We start from the raw sequence: 25155 nt of genomic DNA, 5'->3' as shown, positions 1-25155 counted from the left end.
CTTCCACCTCAGCCTCCTGAGGAGCTGGGATTACAGGCATGCACCACCACCCCCGGCTGATTTTTATATTTTTAGTAGAGACAGGGTTTCGCCATGTTTGCGAGACTGGTCTTGAGCTCCTGATAATAGGTGATCCACTCTCCTCGGCCTCCCAAAGTGCTGGGATTACAGGCATGAGCCACCTCTTCTGGCCCAAGGCAAAAATATAGTTAGAATAGATGGGGAATAGTAGTGTCATCATTTGATAAACAGTAGTGTATGCTAAGGTAAATGAATAAACACGGTTTATCTTATATGCCTGGAGCCTATTCCCAGGTAACTGGACTTTTTTTTTTTTTTTTAATAAAAACCTTTATTAAAAGAATACTTTTTGAATAATAAATACATTTGTAGGAAATTACTACCTTGAATTTTGTTTTGAATAGTAGACACCCCTTTATCTTCTCCTAGATTTACTTGTTAACCATTTTGTCACGTTTGCTTTCTCCCTGTATCCATGTTCTTCAGAATTTTTTCCTAGTTTTAAACTCTAGCTTGTGTGATTTTAATACTGCTTCTCCTGTTCCCTCTTTTTTTGAATTACCTGATATTTCTTATGTTTGTTGTGTATGTCTCTTGAAAATGGCAGATTTCTATATTTTAATGCTTTACCTAATTGGATAGTTTTTAAGATAATAGCACTTATATTGATTTGATTTTCCCTTCTTTACCTATTTATTTTACATTTTTATTTTCTCTGTTTCTTACTGTTGCTTATTATCAAGTTGTGATTCATTCCCTTACCCCGCCTCCCAGTTAATGTGGAAATTTTGTTATAATGTCTTGTTTCATTAATAGTTAATACAGGTTGAGCATCCCTAATCTGAAAATCCGAAATTTGAAATGCTTCAAAATCTGAAACTTTTGAGTACTGACATGACCCACAAAGTGGAAAATTCCACTCCTGGTCTCATGTGATAAGTTGCAGTCAAAATTTTTGCTTCATGCACAAAATTATTAAAAAGATTGTATAAAATTATCTTAGATTATGTATACAAAGCTTATATGAAACATAAATGAATTTCGTGTTTAGACTTGGGTCCCATCCCCAAAATATAATATTCCAAAATCTAAAAAAAAAAAGATAATATTCCAAAATCCGAAAAAATCCAAAACACTTCTGGTCCCAAGCATTTTGGTTAGGGGATTCTCACCCTGTGCCCCTTTTCCTGTACTTGTACTTATTTCTCCTATATTGAAAACAAGATTTTCAGCCCTTACTCTAGCAAAATTAGTCCTTTAGATTATTTTTACTTATTTTCTTCCCCCTCATGTTCTTTATTTTTATTTTTTTTGAGATGGAGTCTCGCTTTGTCCCCCAGGCTGGAGTGCAGTGGCGCCATCTCGGCTCACTGCAAGCTCCGCCTCCCAGGTTCATGCCATTCTCCTACCTCAGCCTCCTGAGTAGCTGGGACTACAGGCGCCTGCCACCAAGCCCGGCTAATTTTTTTTGTATTTTTAGTAGAGACAGGGTTTCACCATGTTTGCCAGGATGGTCTTGATCTCCTGACCTAGTGATCTGCCCGCCTCGGCCTCCGAAAGTGCTGGGATTACAGGCGTGAGCCACCGTGCCTGGCCTCTACTCATGTTCTAATTCCAGAAGACCTTAGAACATTTTTTGTGACTCAAATTCTAGATTTTGCTCAGTTAATTTAGTTCTTTTGGTTTTGGTATTTTTCTTCCAGTTTTGTTCAATATTAATAACTAGTATTCTTTTGGTTAGAATTTGTCTGATAAATCTTTTTTTATCCTTTTACTTTAATAAATAGAGCAACATAATCTGTACTCTTTTTAAAAATTATAATTACTGCACGATAGCTAGTGTAACTACAACTGCAAGTCATTGATTTGTTTTTATTTATTTACAAGCATCAATATTTTACAAAACTGAATTTTGAGAGCTGGTATCATTCTCTTGAAAATTGTAGTAATTTTAAAAATACTTTTGCAGTAGTGACATAGCTAAGATCTGAACATTTTAAATTATCCTCCTAAATAATAAAATATAATGTACTTATTTATATGATCAGTCCTTTTGGCCTAATGGCAGTTGATACTCTGCCAGGATTTTCGTTTGTTGAAGTATAATACAAGTTTAGGTCTTATTTTACTAGATAATCAAAACTGACTTGAACACAGGAATCTTTTTGTTCAAGACTTACCTTTAAAATTCTTGCCCATTTCCCCTTGGGTTAAATGCTTTTTGTTTGTTTGTTTTAAAGACCCCGTGTCTGCTTTGTGTTTATTTTTTTTGAATGGGAAGAAATGAAAATGAAGTTAAAGAGAGACTCTAAATTGGTGTGTTGAATTTCAGTATAGATTTTTTTAAGAGTAACTTATTTCAGTAATTAACCAAAACTTGATTGAACTTGAGTATTTATGTTTAGACTTACTTTTAAAATTCTTAACCTGTTTCTTTTATTTTATAGCATAAATGGGATTTTTGGTTGGTTTATCTTTTTAATTAGAATAAATGAAGTTAAAGATTCTAACCTGTGTAACTTCTGTTGCCATGTGAACCTTTGATGAATGGCCCTTGTTTCTTTTCAAATGTAAATGCTTGTTCATATTCTCAGAAACCCAGTAGTTTAATTAAAAATCCAGAATCTAGAATATCCTTTAGTTTTTTGGTTTTTTTTTTTAAAGTAAATTTGTAAAAGTTAGGCCTTGGCATGGCCGTGGGTATTCTGGCCACAACTAAAATGACTTCAGAGAGTTTTGTGTACGTGGAATGTATAATGTATATGTGTATGTACATACACAAAAATAGATGTAAAAAATCATATCTACCCCCTTGAATCTGGATTTTTAAAATATCTATGATTGTGTATCAGTATTCTGTTTACTCATTGTTGAATTATCTGACTAGATTGTAAGGATATTGGAAATATATTTCTGAGTTTAACTTCTGGCCCGTTTGGCTTTGTAGAAAGTCTCTGATGGAGCATTAAGGTGACATTTTGTAAAAGGAGCAAATTTTTCTTTTTCTTTTTTTTTTTTTTTTTGAGAGTCTGTCACCCAGGCTGGAGTATGGTGGCGTGATTTCGGCTCACTGCAACCTCCACCTCCCAGGTTCAATCTATTCTTGTGCCTCAGTCTCCTGAGTAACTGGGATTACAGGTGCCCGCCACTACGTCTGGCTAATTTTTGTATTTTTTGTAGAGGTGGGGTTTCGCCATGTTGGCCAGGCTGGTCTCAAACTCCTGACCTCAGGTAATCCACCTCCCTTGGCCTCCCAAAGTGCTGGGATTACAGACGTGAGCCACCGTGCCCAGTCAAAGGGCCAAATTTTTCTGTTATGATTTGAAAACTAGAAATCTATCTAAAATTATGCTACTGCCAGTGAATCAAGGGAAGTGACTGATAATTATGTTAAAGTTTATTCTCTTTATGGGGTAAATTCTGCAAGTGTATAGTCCTATTTTGTGAAATAGTTCTTTGTTTTATTAGGGCTGAAACTACTGCTTTTTATTTTAAAGAAAAGGCCCGTAAATCTAGGAATCTAGTATTTGGTGAATGAGCCTATGCTCATGTTTTTTTGTAGATTTAGAGTTTGACAAGATCCTGTAATTTAGCTTCTTGAAGCACAGCAGTTACTGGCTTACAACCCAGGCTAACCTGAGCCTTCTAGAGTCATGCTCTTTTTTTTTTTTTTTTTTTTTTTTCTAATGAACTTTAAATTTTGGAGTGATTTTAGATTTGTAGAAAAGTTGCAGAGAGCACAGTTTTCCATTCCCCTTCGCTGTTTTCTCTTATTAACATATTACATTAACCATGGTACATCTGTCAAAACTAAAAAAAAAACATTGGTGCATTATTAACTCCAGACTTTATTTGGGTTTCACCAGCTTTTCCTTTCTGTCACAGGATCCAATCTAGGGTATCACATTGCATTTAGTTGTCATGTTTTCAATCTCTCTGGTATATGAGTTTGTCAGTCTTGCCTTGCTTTTTATGACCTTGACATCTTTGAGGAATACTGGCTAGATATCCTGCAGAATGTCTCCCAACTTAGGTTTGTCTGATGCTATTCTCATGACTAGACTGGACAAATGAGTTTTTGCAAAGAATAACATGGAGGTGTAATGCTTTTGTCATCACATTATATTGGGGGTACATGATACCCATGTGACATCACTGTTGATGTTAACCTTCACTTAAGTGTTTGCCAGATTTCGCCACCGTAAAGTTACTTTTTCCCTTTTCCTACTCTATTCTCTGGAAGTGTAGACTCATGTCCTTTTTACTTTGCCGTTTGTCTGCGTATCTATCTATTGGTTTTTACATTCTTACTAAGCCTTAAATTTTTCTGTCAGGTAAGTTCTTAGACTGAAAGTGGCTTAAGCTTTTGTCAGTAATATTTGTTTGGGTCTTCATTATGTGAAGAGTTTTTGGCACTTAGAGATGTATAGAGGAGCTGTTTTTGTGTGTATTAGTGTGTATCACATTGTATCCTCCTACTATTAGGTTGTAAAACTGAGCGATCTTTTCACTTTTTTTTTTTTTTTTGAAACAAAGTCTCACTCTGTCACCCAGACTGGAGTGCAGTGGTGAGACCTTGACTCACTGCAACCCCCACCTGCTAGGTTCAAACAATTCTCCTGCCTCAGCCTCCAGAGTAGCTGGGATTATAGGCACCTGCCACCATGCCCAGCTAATTTTTGTATTTTTAGTAGAGACGGGGTTTCACCAAAGTTTTGGGCTTTGCCCAAGAATTAAAAGCCGTCCAGGTGATTCTCATGGTGACTAAAATTTGAGAAATACTGCCTAAAAGCATGGAAAATGAAAAAATATCAGAGAAAGTGGGCAGCTGTTAGTAACTGATTGCAACAGTAAAATTAAATCCCCTCTTTCCCTCCTGTCTCAGGAATTTGATACTTTTGTTATTCTTATTAATAAAATTGTTTATACTTTTACTTTGAAATAAAAAGACATTCTAAATGCTTCTTCCTTAAGTGTCTCTTTCTGTGTAAATGCACTTGCTAGTATGTTTCAGTTTCACAACTAGTTACTAGCCCGATTTTTTTGGTGTGTGTGAATATGGTGCATTTGGTTTAATTGCTTTTGTTTCAGTGGCATACTTTTAATAGGAATAAGTACAATATAATAAGAAAACAAAATCACAACCCAGCAGTATTAAAAGTATTCTGTTCACTTTTGCTCTTTTATTTGGCGGTATAATTTTTGGCTTTAGTTTTGCCAGGGAAACTATTTTCAAGGCAACATGAAATTACTAATATATATTTTTAACTTACATAAAAATGTGTCTATTGGCAGCAGATGGCTAACGTTGCTTTTTCGCTTCTAGTGTCCACTTTTCCAGGAAATGACTCCCATCTGCAGTAAGAGAAGTGCTGACTGTTAATGTGTACACTAGGCACTTCTCTTAGCTCAGTGCCATTCTGACAATTTCACAGTACATATATTGTGAATTTGCTTGGAAGTGTATGTTAGCCAGATTGTTTTCTTTCTGGAGTTTCAGGCTTTTGGAAATAGAAAGTTTGTTTGTTTCTAAAACTGAAATTGAATTCTTCCAGGTTGGCTAGTGAAAAGGGAGAGGAGAATTATTGGTTAAGTGTAGTTCCTGGACAAACCGCATCAGCATCATTTGGGAACTTGTTAAAAATGCAAATTCTCAGGCCCAACCTTGCTGGTTAGAAAATTCTGAGTGCAGGGGCCAGAAATCTGTGCTTTATCATGCTGTCCAAGTAATTCTGATGCCTGCTAAAATTTGGGTACCAATGGGTTAAGTTTAGTTTTATCAGTTGTAAAGGACAGCGTGGTATTGTAAGATTACATATGTGTTGCTAATAAAGCTGGTCAAATTTGGAAAAAACAAGAGCTTTGTAGCCAGAAGATCTTGGTTTGAACCCCACTGTATCACTTCTTAAAAATATTATATTGGGCAAGTTACTTAGCATCTTAGCTTCAGTGTCTTCATTTGTAAAATGAGATTAGTAATCCTGGAAATCAGTGATGAGTGTTGTTGCATTGAGTGCTCAATAAATACTGATTTGAGGGGCTGGGTGTGGTGTCTTACTTGATCCCAGAAGTTTGATACCAACCTGAGCAACATAGTAAGACCCCCATCTCTGCAAAACATAAAAAAATTAGCCAGGCATGGTGACGTACGCATGTAGTCACAGCTACTTGGGAAGCTGAGGTGAGAGACTCACTTGAGCCTGGGAGGTTGAGGCTGCAGCAAGCTGTGTTCTCGCCACTGCATTCCAGCCTGGGCAACAGAGTGAGCCTTTGTCAATAAATTAATAAATAAACAAATTAAATAAATATATAAATAGATGTGAAAGCCCCACAAAACTTAATATATGATTATATGCAAATTTTCTCTTGGGGAAAATTGTAATTTTCACTGGAAGAAAAAATTTAGCAAGAGACTGTGCGCAGTGGCTCACACCTGTAATCCCAGCATTTTGGGAGGCTGGGGTGGGTGGATCGCTTGAGCTCAGAAGTTGGAGACCAACCAGCCTGGGCAACATGGCTAATCCTCATCTCTTTAAAAAAAAAAAAAAAAAAATTAGCTGGATTTGGTGGCATTTACCTGTAGACCCAGCTACTTGGGAGGCTGAGGTGGGAGGAAGGCTTGAGCCCAGGTGACAGAGGTTGTAGTGAGCCAAGATTGCATCACTGTGCTGGGCAAAAAACAAACCAACCAAAAAAAAGAAAGAAAGAAAAATTTAAGAAACATGCAAGCTTTCTTTTCGTGGTTGCTGGACTCTTTCTAGAGGTTCCAGGTTAGTTTGAGTAATTTCATATGCTAAAAGATAGTTATGGAAAACTTTCATGCTCTGAAAGGCTTGAAGGTACCTTGAATGCTTTAAAATGAAGAGGATATATTCTGGGACAGTCTGTATGCAAATTTTTCCCATTTTGTGCAAGTGCTTTATATATTAAAAATACTTGTCATGGTTCAAGAATCGATATAAGAAGATATGCAGTGAAAAAAATCTCAGTTCCACCCCTGCTGTCAGTTGCTCCATTTATCCCTATTCTATGACTAATTTTCTTAATTTCTTATTTATCTTAGAATTTCTTTTTTTTTTCTTTTTCTTTTTTTTTTTTTTTTTTGAGATGGAGTCTCTCTCTGTTGCCCAGGCTGGAGTGCAGTGGCACAATCTCAGGTCACTGCAGTCTCCACCTCCCAAGGTCAAGCAATTCTCCTGCCGCAGCCTCCCAAGTGGCTGGGATTACAGGCATGTGCCACCATGCCTAGTAATTTTTTTGTATTTTTAGTAGAGATGGAGTTTTATCATGTTGGCCAGGCTGGTTTCGAACTCCTGACCTCAGGTGATCCACCCACCTCAGCCTCCCAAAGTGCTAGGATTACAGGCATGAGCCACCACACCCAGCCTATCTTAGAATTTCTTAATGCAAATATAAACAAATATAACTAATTATTTCCTCCTTACCACAAAAGATAACCCACTAAACTGACTGTTCAACACTATACTTTTTCATAGTTAACAGTTTTTCTTGGATATCTTTTCACTGTGAGAGCTCCATGATTCTTTTTTTCCTGGTTAGCATTATTCAAGGCTACCCACAACAAACTGCATCCAATTTAAGTATATAATTTGATGAGTTTTGGCAATTATATACCTGAAGGCACCACCACAGTTAAGACACACAATGTTCTTTATGAGTTTTTTAATGCTTTATAGTATTTCATTATATGGATATACCATTTTTTAAAATAATTTTTTTACCTTAACTTCCCAGTGTAGAGTATACCATAATTTTTTAAACCAGGTTTTGTAGATGGGCATTTGGGTGCTGATACAAACAGTGCTGCAATTAATAATCTTTTTCATACAGCATTTCATATGGATAGATTCCCAGGTGTGGGTTTGCAGAGCCGAAGGGGAAATACATTTGCAATTTGGTAGATGTTGCCAGTTTGCCCTTCATAGGGGTGATATCAATTTGAGTATGTTAGGGGAAGAAAAATAATTTTTCCTATACCCTTTTAAGTTCTTGGCTGAGAACCCTGTAACAAAAGAGAAAAACAGAAGTTTATTAACATGTATATTTCATATATACATGGAAGAAACTCAGGAAAAGAGTAACTGTCAAATAGGTGGCTTACAACTCAGGTTTGCTCTTGCTCCTGCTCTTGCCATGTGACATGTCTGCACCCCTTTGCCTTCTGCCATGATTGGATGCTCCCTGAAGCCTCATAAGAGGCAGATGCTGGAGCCATCTTGGTACACCCTGCAGAACTGTGAGCCAGTTAAGCCTGTTTTCTTTATAAATTACCCAGCCTTAGGTATTTATTTATAGCAATACAAAAACGGACTAAAATACAGCCCGCCAGTGTGGCCTTTCCATCCTAGGAGCTGCCCAGGAGTGCCCTGGCTCCTGCAGGGCAGCAGTTGGGAGCCTTATGTCCCACGTTGTGCCCAATCCTCCCACCACCACAGCTAGCTGAAGCCCCAAAATACCAGAACACATCCTCTCCAAACTCTGAGCTATTAGGAATACTTCCTTGGCCATCTCTTGAGTGATCCAGGGAGAAAGAGAAAAAGAGCAGCTTCTGACATCCAGCCACGGGCCAGGCACTCACAGCGAGGTCATGTAATTTTCCTACTGAATCTTCAATGGAGCCTCCCTTATGCCTTTTCTACACCCTGGAATCAAGACAAGCTGCCCTGCACTTGGAGTTTTTTGCATGTCTGACAACCATGGCTCCCTCCTGGACTTGTTCCTGTGGTCCCACCCAGAAGCCATTCAATGCACAGGAGGACCATTTCCCATACCCCATGATTGCACCCTCAACCAGTCAGCAGCAAGCACCCATTGCCTAGCCACCCCCACCCCTTCCCCAAACTGTCTGAAAAGCCCTAGCCCCCAAATTCTTGGGGAGATTGATTTGAGTAATAACTCTATCTTCTGTGTGGTGTGGCCAGTTTTGCATCAATTAAACTCTTTACTGCAAAAGAAAAGAGCTTAGCCTAATATAGCGTCTTTAACAAAGAACAATGAATTTTTTTAACTCTTATTTTAGGTTCAGGGGTACATGTACAGGTTTGTTATATAGGTAAATTGCATGTCACGGGGTTTGGTGTGCAGATTATTTTGTCATTCAATTAATAAATGATAGGTAGTTTTTTGAACCTCTTCCTCCCTCCACCCTCACATTGGCCCCATGTCTGTTGTTCCCTTCTTTGTGACCACATTTACTCCATGTTTAGCTCCCACTTAGAAGCAAGAACATATGGTATTTGTTTTTCTGTTCCTGTGTTAGTTTGCTTAGGATAATGGCCTCCAGCTGTATCCATTTTGCTGCAAAGGACATGATCTTGTTGTTTTTTATGGCTGTGTAGTATTCCATGGTGTATATGTACCACATTTTTTTAATCCAGTCTACCATCGATGGGCATTTAGGTTGATTCCATGTCTTTGCTATTGTGAATAGTGCTGTGATGAACATATGTGTGCATATGTCTTTATGATAAACAATTTATATTCCTTTGGGTATATACCCAGTAATAGGATTGCTGAGTCATTGGTAATTCTGCTTCGAGTTCTTTGAGAAATCACTGAACTTTTCTACAATGGCTGAACTACTTTGCATTCCCACGAGCAGCGTAAAGTTTGTTATATAATTCTTCTGGCGACACCTCTAGGCTGATAAGGGTCTGAAGTCATTTTGGGCAGGAACGGTTATCCTTCCCTGTAGAGAGGGCAAGAGGGACACCTTTGTAAATTTATATCCTGCTTTTAGGCATATAGAAGGAGGGCAGAGAGCTTTTTTTTTTTTTTTTTTTTTTTTTTTTTTGATGCTACTACTTCTCAGTTGCTTTCAGTTCCAAATAATCCTTATGCCAAAGTGGAATGTTTTGGGGTAGCATAGTCTGCTACCCCTCAGCTCCCACCAGCAGTGTAAGAGAATTTCCCCACAGTTTAGCTAGCAAAGTATATTATGAAACTTTGAGTTTTTGCCAGTTAGGTAGAAAATGGTATTTCAGTATAGTTTTAACTTATAGTTTTCATCTGAGATTGGGCATTTTTTTTATGTTAAAGAATGGACCATTTAAGGGATTTGCTTGTCTGTAAAATATCTCTTCAAACTCTTTTTCCATTTTTCTGTTAGACTTTTTTTTTCTGTTAATTTTTAGGAGCTCTTTATATATTAGGGAGAGTAATTCTTTCTTTGCAGACGTTGTCTTCTCAAATTGTTGTTTACCTTTGACATTGCAAGAACTTTAGTTGAAGGGTACATCTCTAAATTTTTACTAAGGATATCTTCCTAAAAATTTCTTAGTTTTTATTTCTTTCTTTTTCTCCATCCTTTTTTTCATCCCTCCCTCATTTTCCTCTTCTTTCCCTCCCAGCCCAATTTCTTAAAAAAGGATTTGAGAGCCCAAAGATGATTTATCATTGAACAGTAATCAGTTTAGTGGGTGAATGTTAAGTGCTTTTAATATATATGACCCTGGTTCATTTATTTTGAAGGCCATGTTTTTGGTATACTGTGCACTGGAGAAAGAACCTGTGCCAATGTCCTTGCCTCCAGCCTTGGTGCCACCATCTAAGAGAAAAACGGTCAGTATATCAGGCTCTGTGTGGTTGATCCCCTCTTCAGCATCAGCCAAGGAATCTTACCACTCCTTACCATCTGTAGGCATTTTACCTACCAAAGCACCATTAAGACAGGTATAGATTTATCAGTGTTAAAGGATTTTTTTTTTAACAAAGTGCATGGCATTTAACAGTTGACTATTTGACAAAGATAGAGCAATTAAAAGGATAAAAATGTTAGAGCACCATCTGGTTGAACCTGTATAATGTGATACTCCAGAGAAGACAGATATTCCTTCTACATTAGGCCTTGGGTCATATGGATGTTTTGTTGGCTTTATTTTGATCTCCCTGGAATTAAAGTTAGAAATGGAAGATGCTCCATGCTAACATGGCATGTTTGCCCTGGCATAATTAATAGTTGTTTTTATTTTTGTTTAATATCTAGTTAACTCTTGATTCTTTGGGATCAAATTATCGAATTCTGGGTTGTCCAAGGCTTTTTTTTTCTGCCCCCAGCCTGCCTCTTGTCAGATTGAGTAAAGGAAGATAATGACAGGATATGCAAATCAGCCAGTTTGGCTATGGTTAACACTGCTGGGTCAAACTATAAAAAATAAAGATTGAGAATTATCTGAGTATTTTGTTTATACAGACTTTCAGTTACCTATATTAATGTGGGCATTAATAAGTCAAGAGTTAACTATGTTTGAATTTACTCATTTCTTAAAAAAAAGTAAAAATGTGCACCTGTGGATAAGTCCTAACTGACCTGTATTTTCTTCTGTTATTTTCTCTTCACCACAGCATTTTGATTGAGATGTCGTGTGGAAGTGATACATTGTTGCTCTGAGTTAGTAGGGTAGAATTGTTCAGAATTTGTGATGGATATTGTAATGGATTGAAAGAGTGACACTTCAAAGTTTGTTTCATTTTGGCAGAAATACTGTTTTTTTCCCCCCCTGTAGTGGGTTGTATCCCCTGCAGAAAAAGCTAAATATGATGAAATCTTCCTGAAAACCGATAAAGATATGGACGGATTTGTGTCTGGATTGGAAGTCCGTGAAATATTCTTGAAAACAGGTTTACCTTCTACCTTACTAGCCCATATATGGTAAGACTTTATTTGAATTGATTTTTTAAAAATATGGTTTTGTATCAATTCCAGTTTCTGCATTTTGATTTTTAGTCATTTGTAAATAGGACAGTTTTTGTTTCAGAATTTTTTATAGAGAAAATCAGAATCTGAAGAATTCTTCTGGCTAATGGACAAAAGCTTGAGAATGGGTTACCTGATGCTTTATAAGATTGACAGCATCGGCTGGGCATGGTGGCTCACGCCTGTAATCCCAGCACTTTGGGAGGCCGAGGTGGGTGGATCACCTGAGGTCAGGAGTTTGAGATCAGCTTGGCCAACATGGTGAAAAGCTGTCTCTACTAAAAATACAAAAAATTAGCCAGACATGGTGGAGCGCGCCTGTAGTTCCAGCTACTCGGGAGGGTGAGGCAGGAGAATTGCTTGAACCTGGGAGGTGCAGGTTGCAGTGAGCTGAGATCACGCCATTGCACTCCAGCCTGGGCAACAAGAGTGAAACTCCATCTCAAAAAAAAAAAAAGAATGACAGTGTCAGTTAATTGTTATTAGAATGTTAAAAATCCAGCTTCTGTTTATATCAATTAAACTTAAATTTTTCAGAGAGAATCCAGATATCTGAAATTCAAACAATGTAAAAAACAGTATCTTCAAGGCATACCTGTATAATTTTATAGTGTATATGTATACTTTCATACCTTCACATAGGAATAACATACTTGGTCCTTGAAAAGGCAAACCCTAGTGTCTTTAATGAATTTCACAGAAAATGAGATAATGTATATGAAAATGCTTTATAGTGTGTCTGCTGTCAATCCACCTAACGATACCAGAGGTTATCTTCAGGTTTTCAAGAGGCAGAAACCTCACAAGTGGGACCACATAGTTGTAAAGAGAAACTTAGAAAAGAACGGAGGCAGACAGTAAGTGGATCTGCCTTAAAAGAAACAAGAACCCAAGACTGGGAAAGATTAAATATGCATAACTAGTAGTAGCTGCCACTATTGAGTGCCTAGGGTAGGCACTATACTCAATAAATGGCAGTTGTCACGGGCTTGATGTTATGCCTAAACTTTTTATATATCCTGTCTTTAATTCTCATAGTAATTTTGCAAGATGGGTGTTATCATCTCCACTTTATAGATGAGGAAACTAAGGTTTGGAGAGGTTAAAAAACTTAGCCAAGGTTACAAGAAGAAATAAGTAGAAAAGCTGGAATTTAAGATCTATGTGACACATAGTCTTTTTACTTATGTAGTCTTTTCGTCAGGCCCTACTGGCCTTCAGTGAATTAAACGGATCAGGATTTCAGAAAGCTGAACTTTTTTCTTTTTTGATCACAGAAAAAGAAAGTAGAGTAAAACCTTTGCAGTTTCTCTTCAAGTGATTGTGTAAAGCTTTCCAGATTGCTGCCTTTTCCTCACATGTGATTTCCATTTGCAGCTGTTCATTCTGCTTTGGCTTGGTCATCCTTGTATCCTCCTACTCCAAGAGTTGCAGGAGGCATAGCAATATCAAAATTGTGCTTGTTTTAGAATCCTTCTAATGCCACCAGTGAATCAAATTTGTTGAGACTTAGGTTTTATCTTTAATATCTTTTAATGTTAAAAATGTTGGGTGTAAGGAATGTTAGGATTCTTTGGCCCACCACAACTTTTACTGTATAGTGGTTCTGAAAATTGGTAAGAAAACACAAAGTGTAAACCCAGATTAGAGGCTCCTGCTCAGCACCAGGGTGAACATTCTCTTTTTACCATCTTAGCTGATCTACCTCTTTGAACAGTTGAGTGAGTTTTTAATAACCTGCAAGTTGGTGTGACTGTCTTTTAAATTCACCTCATTATTTTTAAAAAGCTGCATAGTGGTACTTTTTCTCTGGACTTTTTGCAGTTGTGGCACTTATATACCATTTGTTTATTTGTGCAGGTCATTATGTGACACAAAGGACTGTGGGAAGCTTTCAAAGGATCAGTTTGCCTTGGCTTTTCACTTAATCAGTCAGAAGTTAATCAAGGGCATTGATCCTCCTCACGTTCTTACTCCTGAAATGATTCCACCATCAGACAGGGCCAGTTTACAAAAGGTAAGAAAGCTTAAAAGGAAACCTGAATGCATTAATTTCAAAGGAACAATACTATGTCAAATTACAGATTCAATTTGGATGAAATAGAAGAGAAAATGTATCTGGCTAAGAGCAGAACAGTATACTGTTTGTGGTTTAGTTTGTGCCTAGAAATATGCTGGAGTGCCTTGTGTAACATCCTTGTCCAGTAGCTTGTTTACCCCATTCATTAAACATGACAACTATATTTCCAGACTTAAAATTGGAAAAATGTGGGCTTATTTTTCCTTTCCTGGATTTGTGAATTAAGTTTTATGAATAGATTATAAAAGGAAAGCTATAAAAATTAAATTATTGTGTTTCACTTGATGATTCACTCTTACATAAAATGATACAGAGTTGAAAACAGAATCTTGCATATGATGGTTGCTTGGTGTCAATTTTACATCAAAAAAGCCTCCAAGGAAAACATTATGTTGAGGATATATCTGTGCAGTTTTTGCCATAGGTGACCTTTTGTTCCTGAGTATACCACTGAACTTCATATTTGAACAGCTAAAAGTGGGTTGTACCTAGTTTTGGTTTCTGGACAGCAGTGAGAATTTTCAAAACTTCATTGTTTTAGTCATGCCTTGATATTTCTCTCCTCATGTAGAAACCCTTCCTAGTATGGTGCATTTACAATATCTTGGCCTTTAATAGACCTTTGAAAGGACTTGCATACCATAGTGGCTATTTGCCTTTAAAAATAAATACTTTGTATTTTTAAATCTCTTATGGCCTATAAAGTAACCATGGCTGTGGCGATTTTTCAGGGTTGTTACATAGTAATACGAGTTGTCAAATGTGTGGTATGAGGAGAGCTCTTTAAAATATCATAGAATATTTTGGGTTTTGCATAAATTTTGTCACATGGTTCTTAAAAATCCCATTTTAAAAAGCTTAATAAAAATAAAATTGGGACCGAGCACAGTGGCTCACACCTGTAATCCCAGTATTTTGTGAGTCCGAGGTGGGAGGATCACTTGAGGCCAGGAGTTCTGGACGACATAGCAAGACCCTGTCTCTACAAAACAAAAACAAACAAATTAGCCAAGTGCGTTGGCGTGTACCTGTAGTTCTAGCTACTCGGGAGGCTGAGGCAGGAGGATCACTTGAACCCAGGAGTTTGAGGTTGCAGTAAGTACCAGCTGCTGCACTCCAGCCTCGGCAACAGAGCAAGACCATGTCTCTTAAAAAAAAAAAAAAAGAAATAAAACTGGATTTTTTTAGTAAGCCAAATTGAATTTGTAGCTACCAGGTATGGAGAGTTACTTATAGAAGTTTTTGTCCTTATTTGTAGTAAAATAAATATTTTATTATCTGCTTTGTGAGTTATTGGGGGGGCATTTTGTGAATTTTTTGATTCCTTATGATGTATGACATGAGTCCCTTAAGTTGTGGAAAAGGCTGAAATTGATGCCACCCAGAAGGATAAAGTTTACTGAATATGCATTTTTGCTCTTTGCTATATTACTGTACCTCAGTTATGGAATACTGTGTTGTTTCATGCGTTCTTTCACCTATGCAGACTGTTTTTTTTTTCTGCCTTCTTCATTTTATAACCTATTCAGTTGCCTACCAACACAAATTATAGATATGACAGAAATTTCTGAAGCAAATTAAAAGTTTGAAGTCTATGTTAGTAGATGCTTGAAGTTGCATGAGGTATAGTAGAGTTTTAAATTTAGTAGATTTGTCTGAAGTTCATTCACTAGATCATAGATACGTTTGTCTGTTTATGTCAGATACCAGTATTATTCATTGAAACGGGAATTTATCACTGCTCTCTTATCTATTAACCCAAAATTTTAACTTTAAAAATGAAAACTTGCATTGTTTTATCTTTCGAATAACCTCTTTTCTCTTTAATCTGTTTTTTTTTAGTACTGCATTTTTTGTAGCTTTGACTAATCCTTTTTTGAATGTTGCTTTCCTTTCTGTGTTTTTTCTAGTTTGGACTATTTTTTCCGTTCTGCAGCACTCTGCTTTTCGCCTTTCTTGTACTGTCAGTTTCTTAACTCTACTCTCTCTCAAGGTTAGAGCTTTACTTTATGCCTTTTTTAGCTTTGTGGTTTTTGGTTTACAAGATACATTTTGAAATGAGAGGTTTTTTATTCAGCAAAAAAGAGAAAATTCCTAAACAGCATGCTTTTGTCACATGTCACTTGGTCCTTGTGTGCATTTTAGTCTGCCTTCCCTAGGCTCTCTGATCCACTTAACATCACCAAAGTGGAATTTTTGTGTAATGCACAAGATAGGGTGAGAGAAAACATTTTGAAAGAAGGGGACATGCTACATATTTTTCTCATAATGCCCTTCAAATGCTACATAAAATATTAACTATTTTCATTATCTGGGATGTCACTTTCTAACTTGTTTGAGGTTAAACTAATTTGTCTCACTTTGTCTTCTTATTTGATGATATTTTTACAGGCAAGACTATAAAATGTGTCACCTTTTTTTGAGTTAGAGTGACAGAGGAGATGTGGTAGTCACAAGTTCTTTGGTACATTTGCACCTCTGATAGCAAATTTCTCATAGCATTTAAGTGAAGTAATTTACTCTTGCTGATAAAAGTGAGACCAAGTGCTAATGTTTCATTTTGTTTAGCTGTCTGGCCAGGCCTAGCTCATAGGTCAAGTTTAGACAGAGTTAAAATACTAGTGAATAATTGTCACATTCAGAAATCCACTTTAAAATATCTAATTTAATTTAACATCAATAAGTTTCTGTATATCAGTGGAACACAGAAAATAGGAGGTATATTTCATACAAAGCTGTAATTAATATAAAATTGAGATTAGTATTAAACCTCGTAGATGAGTTTTGGTACTGATAGTCAAAACAGCTCAGTACTAAAAGTGCAGTGTGGCATAAAGAAATATAGAAGGAATTACTTGCCACATTTTATTGATGTACCTGTTTTATCAAATTTACTTTTAGAGTAATAATTTCATTTACCTAAATGATCTTGATATGCAAGTGCCACGGGGGGCATTGTGTGAAATAGCACTTAAATCAGAAGACTCTTGATTAAACTACGTATTGGCTGGGTTCAACTTTGAGCAAGTCATTTAATCTGTTTCCTCAGTTCTAAGATGGGGTTAATAACAATATCTTCCCTGCCTACTACCCACTTTTCAGATTAGTTTTGAGAATTAACTAGTGGAATTTAAAGTGCTTAGTGAATTATAAATGAGTATATAAATGTGAGGAGATGGGATATTGTGCGCTTTTGGGTTTCTTCTGTTGTGCAAGTTGTTGACGTAAATTAACTGTACAACAACATAAGTATTAACACTAAGTCTTATGTTCTGTTATATAAAGTCAGCAGTATATCTTAGTTTTTACATGTTCAGACCTCAGTTTTAACATTTCCAGATGGTAATTATCCTGTTATTTGTTAATCTGGTTGTAGCATTGGGTGTAGATGAAATGTTTGAGGAAGCATTTGTCTTTTTGCTCTGACTTCAGCCAGCTATCTGGGGCATCAGTGATAGTTTACAGAGGACATTGAGCCAAGGTAGAAACAACTCAATGGGAGGCCACATCTTTTAAGAGCATATTCTATTGAAGAGTTAATTATAACAATAGCTTACATTTATAAAATATCACAGTTTGTAGACTGATGTCACATCACATTATTTCATTTAACTTGTAAAGTGGGCAAGGCAGAGATTATTTCCCTATTTTACAGGTGATGATAATGCAGTTAGTAAAATAGCAGGACCCAGAATAAACCCAGCTAGATTTTCTGAATACAAGGACCATTCAGAGACCAATTTTATAACCTTCATTGTTGAAAGAAAACTGTATGTACAGGATGTCATATATGAAGACAGTTTCATATGTGATGGTATTAATATTTATTATGGAACGTGCCTGAGCAGTTGGTTTTACTTTAAATAAAATAGACACAGTATGTAACAAAAGTAAAAATTCCTTGAATTAAATAAAAACCACTACTATAGTTTTGAGTCAACAAAAATTTATGTGTTTAGTCTCAGCCAGTTTATACAAATACAAATAAATCATCATCAATTTCTCTAAGAAATTTACACTTCAGTGGAGGAATTAGTTTATGAATCTGGCATCTCTTTTACTGCAAGGTTCTGAACAGGCTAGGATCAAGTGACAAAGACATTCGGATCGGAGGTGGGGATGGGGTACATAGTATGGAAAAACAGTTTTCAGAGAATTTAAGGGAAATGTAAATGTCTTACTATATAATTAAGTATAAAATTATATATAATTGTACTAGATATGATTTTCTTAATTAAAAGTGTCAGTAATACAGTAAAATATGCAATACCTTTTATATCTGGGTAGAGCTTTAATATTTTTAGTGTTTTGTCATATATTACATAATTTTATAGTAATGTATAATTGTGAACTTTTTGTTTTTAGAACATCATAGGATCAAGTCCTGTTGCAGATTTCTCTGCTATTAAGGAACTAGATACTCTTAACAATGAAATAGTTGACCTACAGAGGTATGTAAAGCAAAATTACAGCCTACTCATAACACACACACACACACACACACACAGAGTACATGTATATATGTATACAACCTCCTCCCTACACACACCTTTCTGTTTCTAATGTGTATTTTGATAAATGCTACCCAATATTTGGTTAAGTACCACAGTTCTGTTTAAACGGAGTCAGTGTACTTCATCATATATGAGGCAACCTTTAATTGCAGGATACACTATTTACTTATGTACCACTGAAAAGTCACTGCCAAATAAACAGTGACATGCCATTAACTATAAGATACTGTTTGATTTCATTTAGAGAAAAATGCGAAAAAACGTATATCCTAGAAAGAGTGAAAAATAGTTTTTCTCCAACCTTAGATATTTGAATAACATATTAGAAAAACATTATCATTTAATAGATGGAATGTTAAATTCAGACACCATGCCAAGAGCTTTCATAATTGTTATTTGACCCTCACACAAACCTTGTGATTTGAGATAGGTGGTGGTGTTTCTGTTTTACAGGTAAGAAACTTAAGATGCTTAGATATTTTGCCCAAAATGATACAAGCTTGTCAGCTGCAGAGCTGATACCTGATCCCAGGACTACTTTATTCTAAGTTGAATCTTCTTTCTTATACATAGGTACTATGTAGAACAGACTCAAATACAATTAGATTTGAATCTAAGTGTAGCAGATATTATTGTTACTTCCTTAATTTCCGTGTTCCCTGGAAACTTTATAGTAATACTGATTGTAAAAATGACTATAAAATTACTTTTTAAAAGTGAGATAATTTTTCTGTCTACAGGGCACTGTATCTAAATATTCACACCAGTCTTTTTCTTTTTTTAACCCTCACAACACTTTGAAGCAGATAATGGGTGATATACTTTATTTTACTGACAGTATTGAGACATAAGGAGATTAAATGAGTTAACTGCCTTATATGGCAAGAATTTGGCAATGATCTTAACCTTATCTGTGAGACTATGTTGAGATTTCTGTAGAAAAACCGGTTGTTAGAATTTTTCAGTTGTAAGAAAGAACTAAACCCAAACTAAGAGTGAAATTTATTGACTTGTGAAATTGAAACCTTTCCGAGGTAGGGCTGGCTTAAAGCATTCCTTGATATTGAGGCTCAGATGATATAATCAGGTCCCTTGCTCTCCATTTCTTGTTTCCATTTCCACTGGGTTGATTCCATTCTCAGATAGACTTTCTCTTTATTTTGGCAAGAGGGTTATAGTACATCTAGCTACATGTAGTTATAATTTCAAATTTGGTGAAGAGCGCCTCTCTTCTGGCATTTCCTGGAAAAGACCTGAAATTCAGTCTGATTGGATTGGCTTATTGGCCCTTTCCTATGACATAAAACTTTTTTTTTTTTTTTTGAGACGGAGTCTCGCTGTGTCACCCAGGCTGGAGTGCAGTGGCACGATCTCGGCTCACTGCAAGCTCCGCCTCCCGGGTTCACACCATTCTCCTGCCTCAGCCTCTCTGAGTAGCTGGGACTACAGGTGCCCGCCACCACGCCCGGCTAATTTTTTGTATTTTTAGTAGAGACGGGGTTTCGCCGTGGTCTCGATCTCCTGACCTCGTGATCCGCCCGCCTCGGCCTCCCAAAGTGCTGGGATTACAAGTGTGAGCCACCGCGCCCGGCTGACATAAAACTTCTAATATTGAAATCCGACCAGGGCTAAAAACCCTTCATGGTGATTGTATAGTTTGATTTTGTCCTTACTCATGGAAAAAAAAAATCAAATCCAAAGTCACACATCACGTTAAGAGACAGTATTGGTATCAAAACCAGGTTGTATAAGTTCAGCATTCTTTCTGTTGTACAATTCTGCCACTCATTAGGATTTTTAAATTTTTGACTTTGTTTCAAAATAGAAGTAGTAAACAATTACTGAATCTATAATGGTGTTTAGACTTTTCATTTTCATATGGTCCATAAACATTTTTGCTTTCCTTATATATGTAATATACATGTTATAGTAGGTAGATTTGAAAATATTTATCATCTGGGCCTCTTAAGCCTATGAAAATGGATACATACACCAGTGTTCTAGGACTTGCTTGATTTGACTTCAAGTGTACTTGTTTAATGTATAAAATATTTCTATAATGAATTTTAATGGGAATTAGAGCATCAAAGGTAAAATGCTCTTACTGTTGAAAACATTATTTGTTACATTTTGGTCAACTAATCTTTCAATAACTTTTAGTAACTATAATGTTAAGTTGTACCAGTGGCAGTCTTATATAGTAAATGACAGCTGACAGCATGAAAATAACATACTTAATATTTCGTGACTGTCTTATTATGAAAATCAGAATTTCAAAACCTTGTTAGTTTTTAGGGTATAGTCACATTTTATAAATGTGTGGTATATTTATACATGATTTGACATTTGTGAAAATATTTTCCCTAGACTTTTATTTTAGGTGAGATCTACAGTGTAGGCAAACTTACATAATCTGTCAACTTCATTAGTGTCATAGTCAGACTCATCCCCATGCTAAAATTATAGTTGTTAAAATACGCTTTTGTAAGTAGTTGTATTAGGTCATTATCACCAAGTCTTCAAGGTATTACATTATGAAAACCTTGGTTTTTATTCTTGTGAATAACCGTTTTTTCGATGCAAAGTTAAAATTCTTCAGCCTTTAATTTTTTTATTAATATATAAGGATGTGATGAGTATGACTACAAAACAGGAAAAAATAATTTAAACAGATTTTGTTTGTGGCTTTTACTGAATTGTTACCTGACAAAATCTTAGCCAGTTCTTCATTTTGGTTTTGAGGTGAAGATACTTAGTTTTAGTCCAGGGGCTGGGCGCGGTAGCTGATGCCTGTAATCCCAGTACTTTGTGGGGCCGAGGCAGGTGGATCACTTGAGGTCAGGAGTTCCAGACCAGCCTGCCCAACATGGTGAAACCTTGTCTCTACTAAAAATACAAAAATTAGACAGGCGTGGTGGCACACATCTGTAATTCCAGCTACTCAGGAGGCTGAGACAGGAAAATCGCTTGAACCCAGGAGACAGAGGTTGCAGTGAGCCATTGCACTCCAGCCTGGGCAACAGAGTGAGACTCTTGTCTCAAAAAAAAAAAAAAAATTTTTTTTTTTTTTAGTCCAGGGATCAAACCTCTAAGTAAACATCATGTATGATGTGAAATTGTAAGTACTGTATAATGAATGTAGTACTTTATAATACTTTTTTCTTAATGATAGTTATAATACATATTCATTGTAAAATTCAGGAAATAGATAAATGCATAATGAAAAAAGGAATATATTTCTTAGAATCATATTTTGTTTTGAGCATTGCAAACCAATGGAAATATTGAAAGCTATATATAAACTTGAGTTAGTTGGGTAAAGAATGTTCTCTGTTATTGGTCAGAAAATGAGATTTCATTGTCTTTGTTTTCATCTTTAGTTCACCAAATTGTGGTAGAAAATATAAGACATTGGGAGCTTGAGGCACGAGATACCATTTGTTATATTTTAAAATTTTTTTCTGTGATTTGCTGTTAATTAAATGATTTAATTATGCCAATTAGATTAAATTAGTATGATATTTTTAACTTAAGGAAAAGCAATACAGGTGGTTGTAATATAACACTCATCAAACACCTGAATATCTTACTTGAGCTCAAGACCTGTATTTTTCGTTACCTACTAGTGTTTTCATCTGAATGTCTAGTAGGATATGAATTCCCTAATTGTCCCCTCACCTCTGTTTTGTATCTCCCTTCTCAGTGACATCACCATTCACCTAGTCACTCAAGCTAGAAACCTGAGATTTTTCTTCTTCTCATCTTTAGTCTTCTACCTTTGAAATGTCTGTTGAATTCATTCCTGCCTTCCCATCTCTTTTGTCTAATCAACTTCTCACTCTTCAAATCTCGTCTTAGACATCATTTCCTCTGGGAGAGGAAGCCTTCCTTGACTTCACCTCCCAACCTCCATACTCTCTTCAAGTCTTATTTAAGAGCCTATTTTATGTAGTCTTTATGTTTACAGCTGTTGTAACACTTATCATTCTTTGTTATAATTCTGTGTTTTTTTAATCTCCCACTAGATTATGTGCTTCTTAAACATAGGGGCTGCTTGTATCCCTAGTGTTTAGCTCATAATAGATGACAAAATAATTTTTTCAATATTGTTGAAATCTGTCTTCTCTGTTCTATGTTTCTTTCTTAGTTTTAGCCTTTATCTTCTATCTGTATCATGGCTGTAACCTCCTCATTGGCTCCCTGCTTTGAGTCTTTTCCTCCTTTGGACCATCCTACTTCCAACTGATATATAAAATACAACTCAGATCCCTCAGTGACTTCCCATCTCCAACTGAATCCAGTTCACTTCTTTGAACATGGTGTAAAGGCTCTTCCTTCATGGTGTTCTCTTGGCATCCTGACCATTCTTCTGTCTTAGCCACCTCTCACAGTATGCTGCCCTATGGTACTGTAAAGCTATTTGAGAACAGATACAGTGTGTTTCCTCTTTGTACTCTGAGTGCTCAGTACAGTACTCGAATCTGCTATTTCAGCTTTATCCCCTTTCTCCAGTCGTATGATAGATGGGTTTATTACCTCTTACTTCAACATACCACCACTTTTATTCTTCTATGCCTCTGATCCTACTGTTCCCCTTTGCCTGGAGCATACCTTTTGCCTTATAAAGTTTTGTTCATGTTCAAGACCCATCTTAAATATTGTCTCTTCTGTCAAGCCTTCCATGAAATCTTCAGATTACTAGTTATTCTTTCCTCTTCTTCCAGAGGCTTTATTCCTTTATTGTAGTATTTCTACTGTTTAACTATGGTAATTTATATTGCTTTCTTGGTAAATTTTTAATTCCTAAGGGCAAGAGCTATGTCTTGTTCATTTTGATAGGCCTATCACACACATTACTTGACACCAAGGAATAGGCTAGTTGGTTGAATGAATGACACAAAGTATGTTATAAATATTAGAATATTTCCAAGACTTACTTCCTGCAAAGTTTATGGCAGAATAGAAGCCATGTGTTAAACATTGAACTAAGGCAAAGACCTTCTGAATAATAGCTTATTTTGAAGACTATAGGAAAGGATTTTAGGCCGGACACAGTGGCTCACACCTGTAATCCCAGCACTTTGGGAGGCTGCGGCGTGTGGATCACCTGAGGTCAGGAGTTTGAGACCAGCCTGGCCAACATGGTGAAACCCCATCTGTACTAAAAATAAAAAAATTAGCCGGGTGTGGTGGCGCATGCCTATAATCCCAGCTACTCAGGAGGCTGAGACACGAGAATCTCTTGAACCCAGGTGGCAGAGGTTGCAGTGAGCCGAGATCATGCCACTGCACTCCAGCTTAGGCAACAGAGTGAGACTCAGTCTCAAAAAAATAAAAAAGAAAAAAGAAAAAGAAAAGGATTTTATATATAGGTTTTTAAATCCTCACAGGAACGTTAAGGTTAGTGGGCTGAATTTTGTTTTTTTTTTAGTATTCTGCAGACTTAGTTTTTTTTTTTTTCACACTTTTAAAAATTGTGATAAAATACACATAACATAGTAATTTATCATCTTAACCATTTTTAAACATACAATTCAGTGGTATGAAATATATTCACATGGCCAGGCTCAGTGGCTCATGCCTGTAATCCCATCACTTTGGGAGGCTGAGATGGGCACATCACCTGAGGTCAGGAGTTCGAGACCAGCCTGCCCAACATGACGAAACCCCATCTCTACTAAAAATACAAAAATTAGCTGGGCGTGGTGGCAGGCGCCTGGAATCCCAGTTACTCAGGAGGCTGAGGCAGGAGAATCGCTTGAACCTGGGTGGTGGAGGTTACGGTGAGCCGAGATTACGCCACTGCACTCCAGCCTGGGCGACAAGTGCAAGACTCCGTCTCAAAAAAATAAAAAGAAATATATTCACAGTGTTGTGCAACCATCATCACCATTCATTTCCAAGACTCTTTTCATCTTACAAAACTGAAACCCCATACCCATTAAACAATAACTCCCCATACTCCACTCCCTCCCATTTTCTCCGCCCTTCCCCATAGCAGCCACTATTCTACTTTCTATCTCTATGATTTTGACTACTGTAACTATCTCATATAAGCAGAATCATGAGATATTTGTCCTTTTATGACTATCTTATTTCACTTAGCATAATATCCTCAGGGTTCATCTGTGTTGTGGCATATGTCAGAATTTCCTTCCTTTTACAGGCTGAATAATAATTCCATTGTACTTACATACCACATTTTGTTTACCTGTTCATCTATTGATGGACATTTGGGTTGCTCCCACATTTTAGCTATTATGAATAACGCTGCTGTGAACTTGAACGTACAAATACCATTTCAAGACCCTGCTGTGAGTTCTTTGGAGTATATTTGCAAAAGTGGAATTGCTGAATCATATGGTAATTGCAGACCTGTTTTTGTGTCAAGGATTTCCTTTGAAAATCTGATGAAGACTGTTATACCCTGCCCACAGAAAAAAAGAACATGTATATCTGTGATACTATTTTGTATTTATTTCAGGAGTTGCCAGACACTTAAAAACTATCTGTGGACCCATTCTTGAGAGCTGTTGCTGTGAAAGTAAAATGCCTCAGTTAGAGAAGTTCTTGGCAGTGGAAAAGATGAAACATACTAAGAGAGTGCTTCAGTCACTTGGATAATGTGGTAGTGGTAAATTATGCTGAGGCAGGAGTTAATATTTTGTCATCTACTAGCTTCCATTTCCTTCCTGTCTCTGTCCTTTTAGCAAGAACATCAGGAAGTTAAAGCCACATCCTGTCAGGCCTGTTTGTTATCCTGGTCTTGGGCCAGTAAACAGGATAGATAATTAGAATAATAGTTATCAGGCATTGTACTATGC

General features: G+C 36.5%; 1 protein-coding gene across 1 annotated transcript in view; it reads left to right on the top strand.

Moving 5' to 3' along the window:
- EPS15 (epidermal growth factor receptor pathway substrate 15) overlaps window positions 1-25155 on the top strand; it is a 165165-nt gene that overhangs the window by 63826 nt on the left and 76184 nt on the right. Inside the window, exons 9-12 of the mRNA XM_003258990.3 lie at window positions 10513-10602; window positions 11547-11692; window positions 13598-13754; window positions 18183-18268. Coding sequence (XP_003259038.2) covers window positions 10513-10602; window positions 11547-11692; window positions 13598-13754; window positions 18183-18268 — 479 coding nt within the window. The remainder of the gene's footprint in view (window positions 1-10512; window positions 10603-11546; window positions 11693-13597; window positions 13755-18182; window positions 18269-25155) is intronic.

Source organism: Nomascus leucogenys, chromosome 12, assembly GCF_006542625.1.
Source record: "Nomascus leucogenys isolate Asia chromosome 12, Asia_NLE_v1, whole genome shotgun sequence".
Classification (NCBI taxonomy): domain Eukaryota; kingdom Metazoa; phylum Chordata; class Mammalia; order Primates; family Hylobatidae; genus Nomascus; species Nomascus leucogenys.
This window is presented reverse-complemented; position numbering and strand designations above follow the sequence as displayed.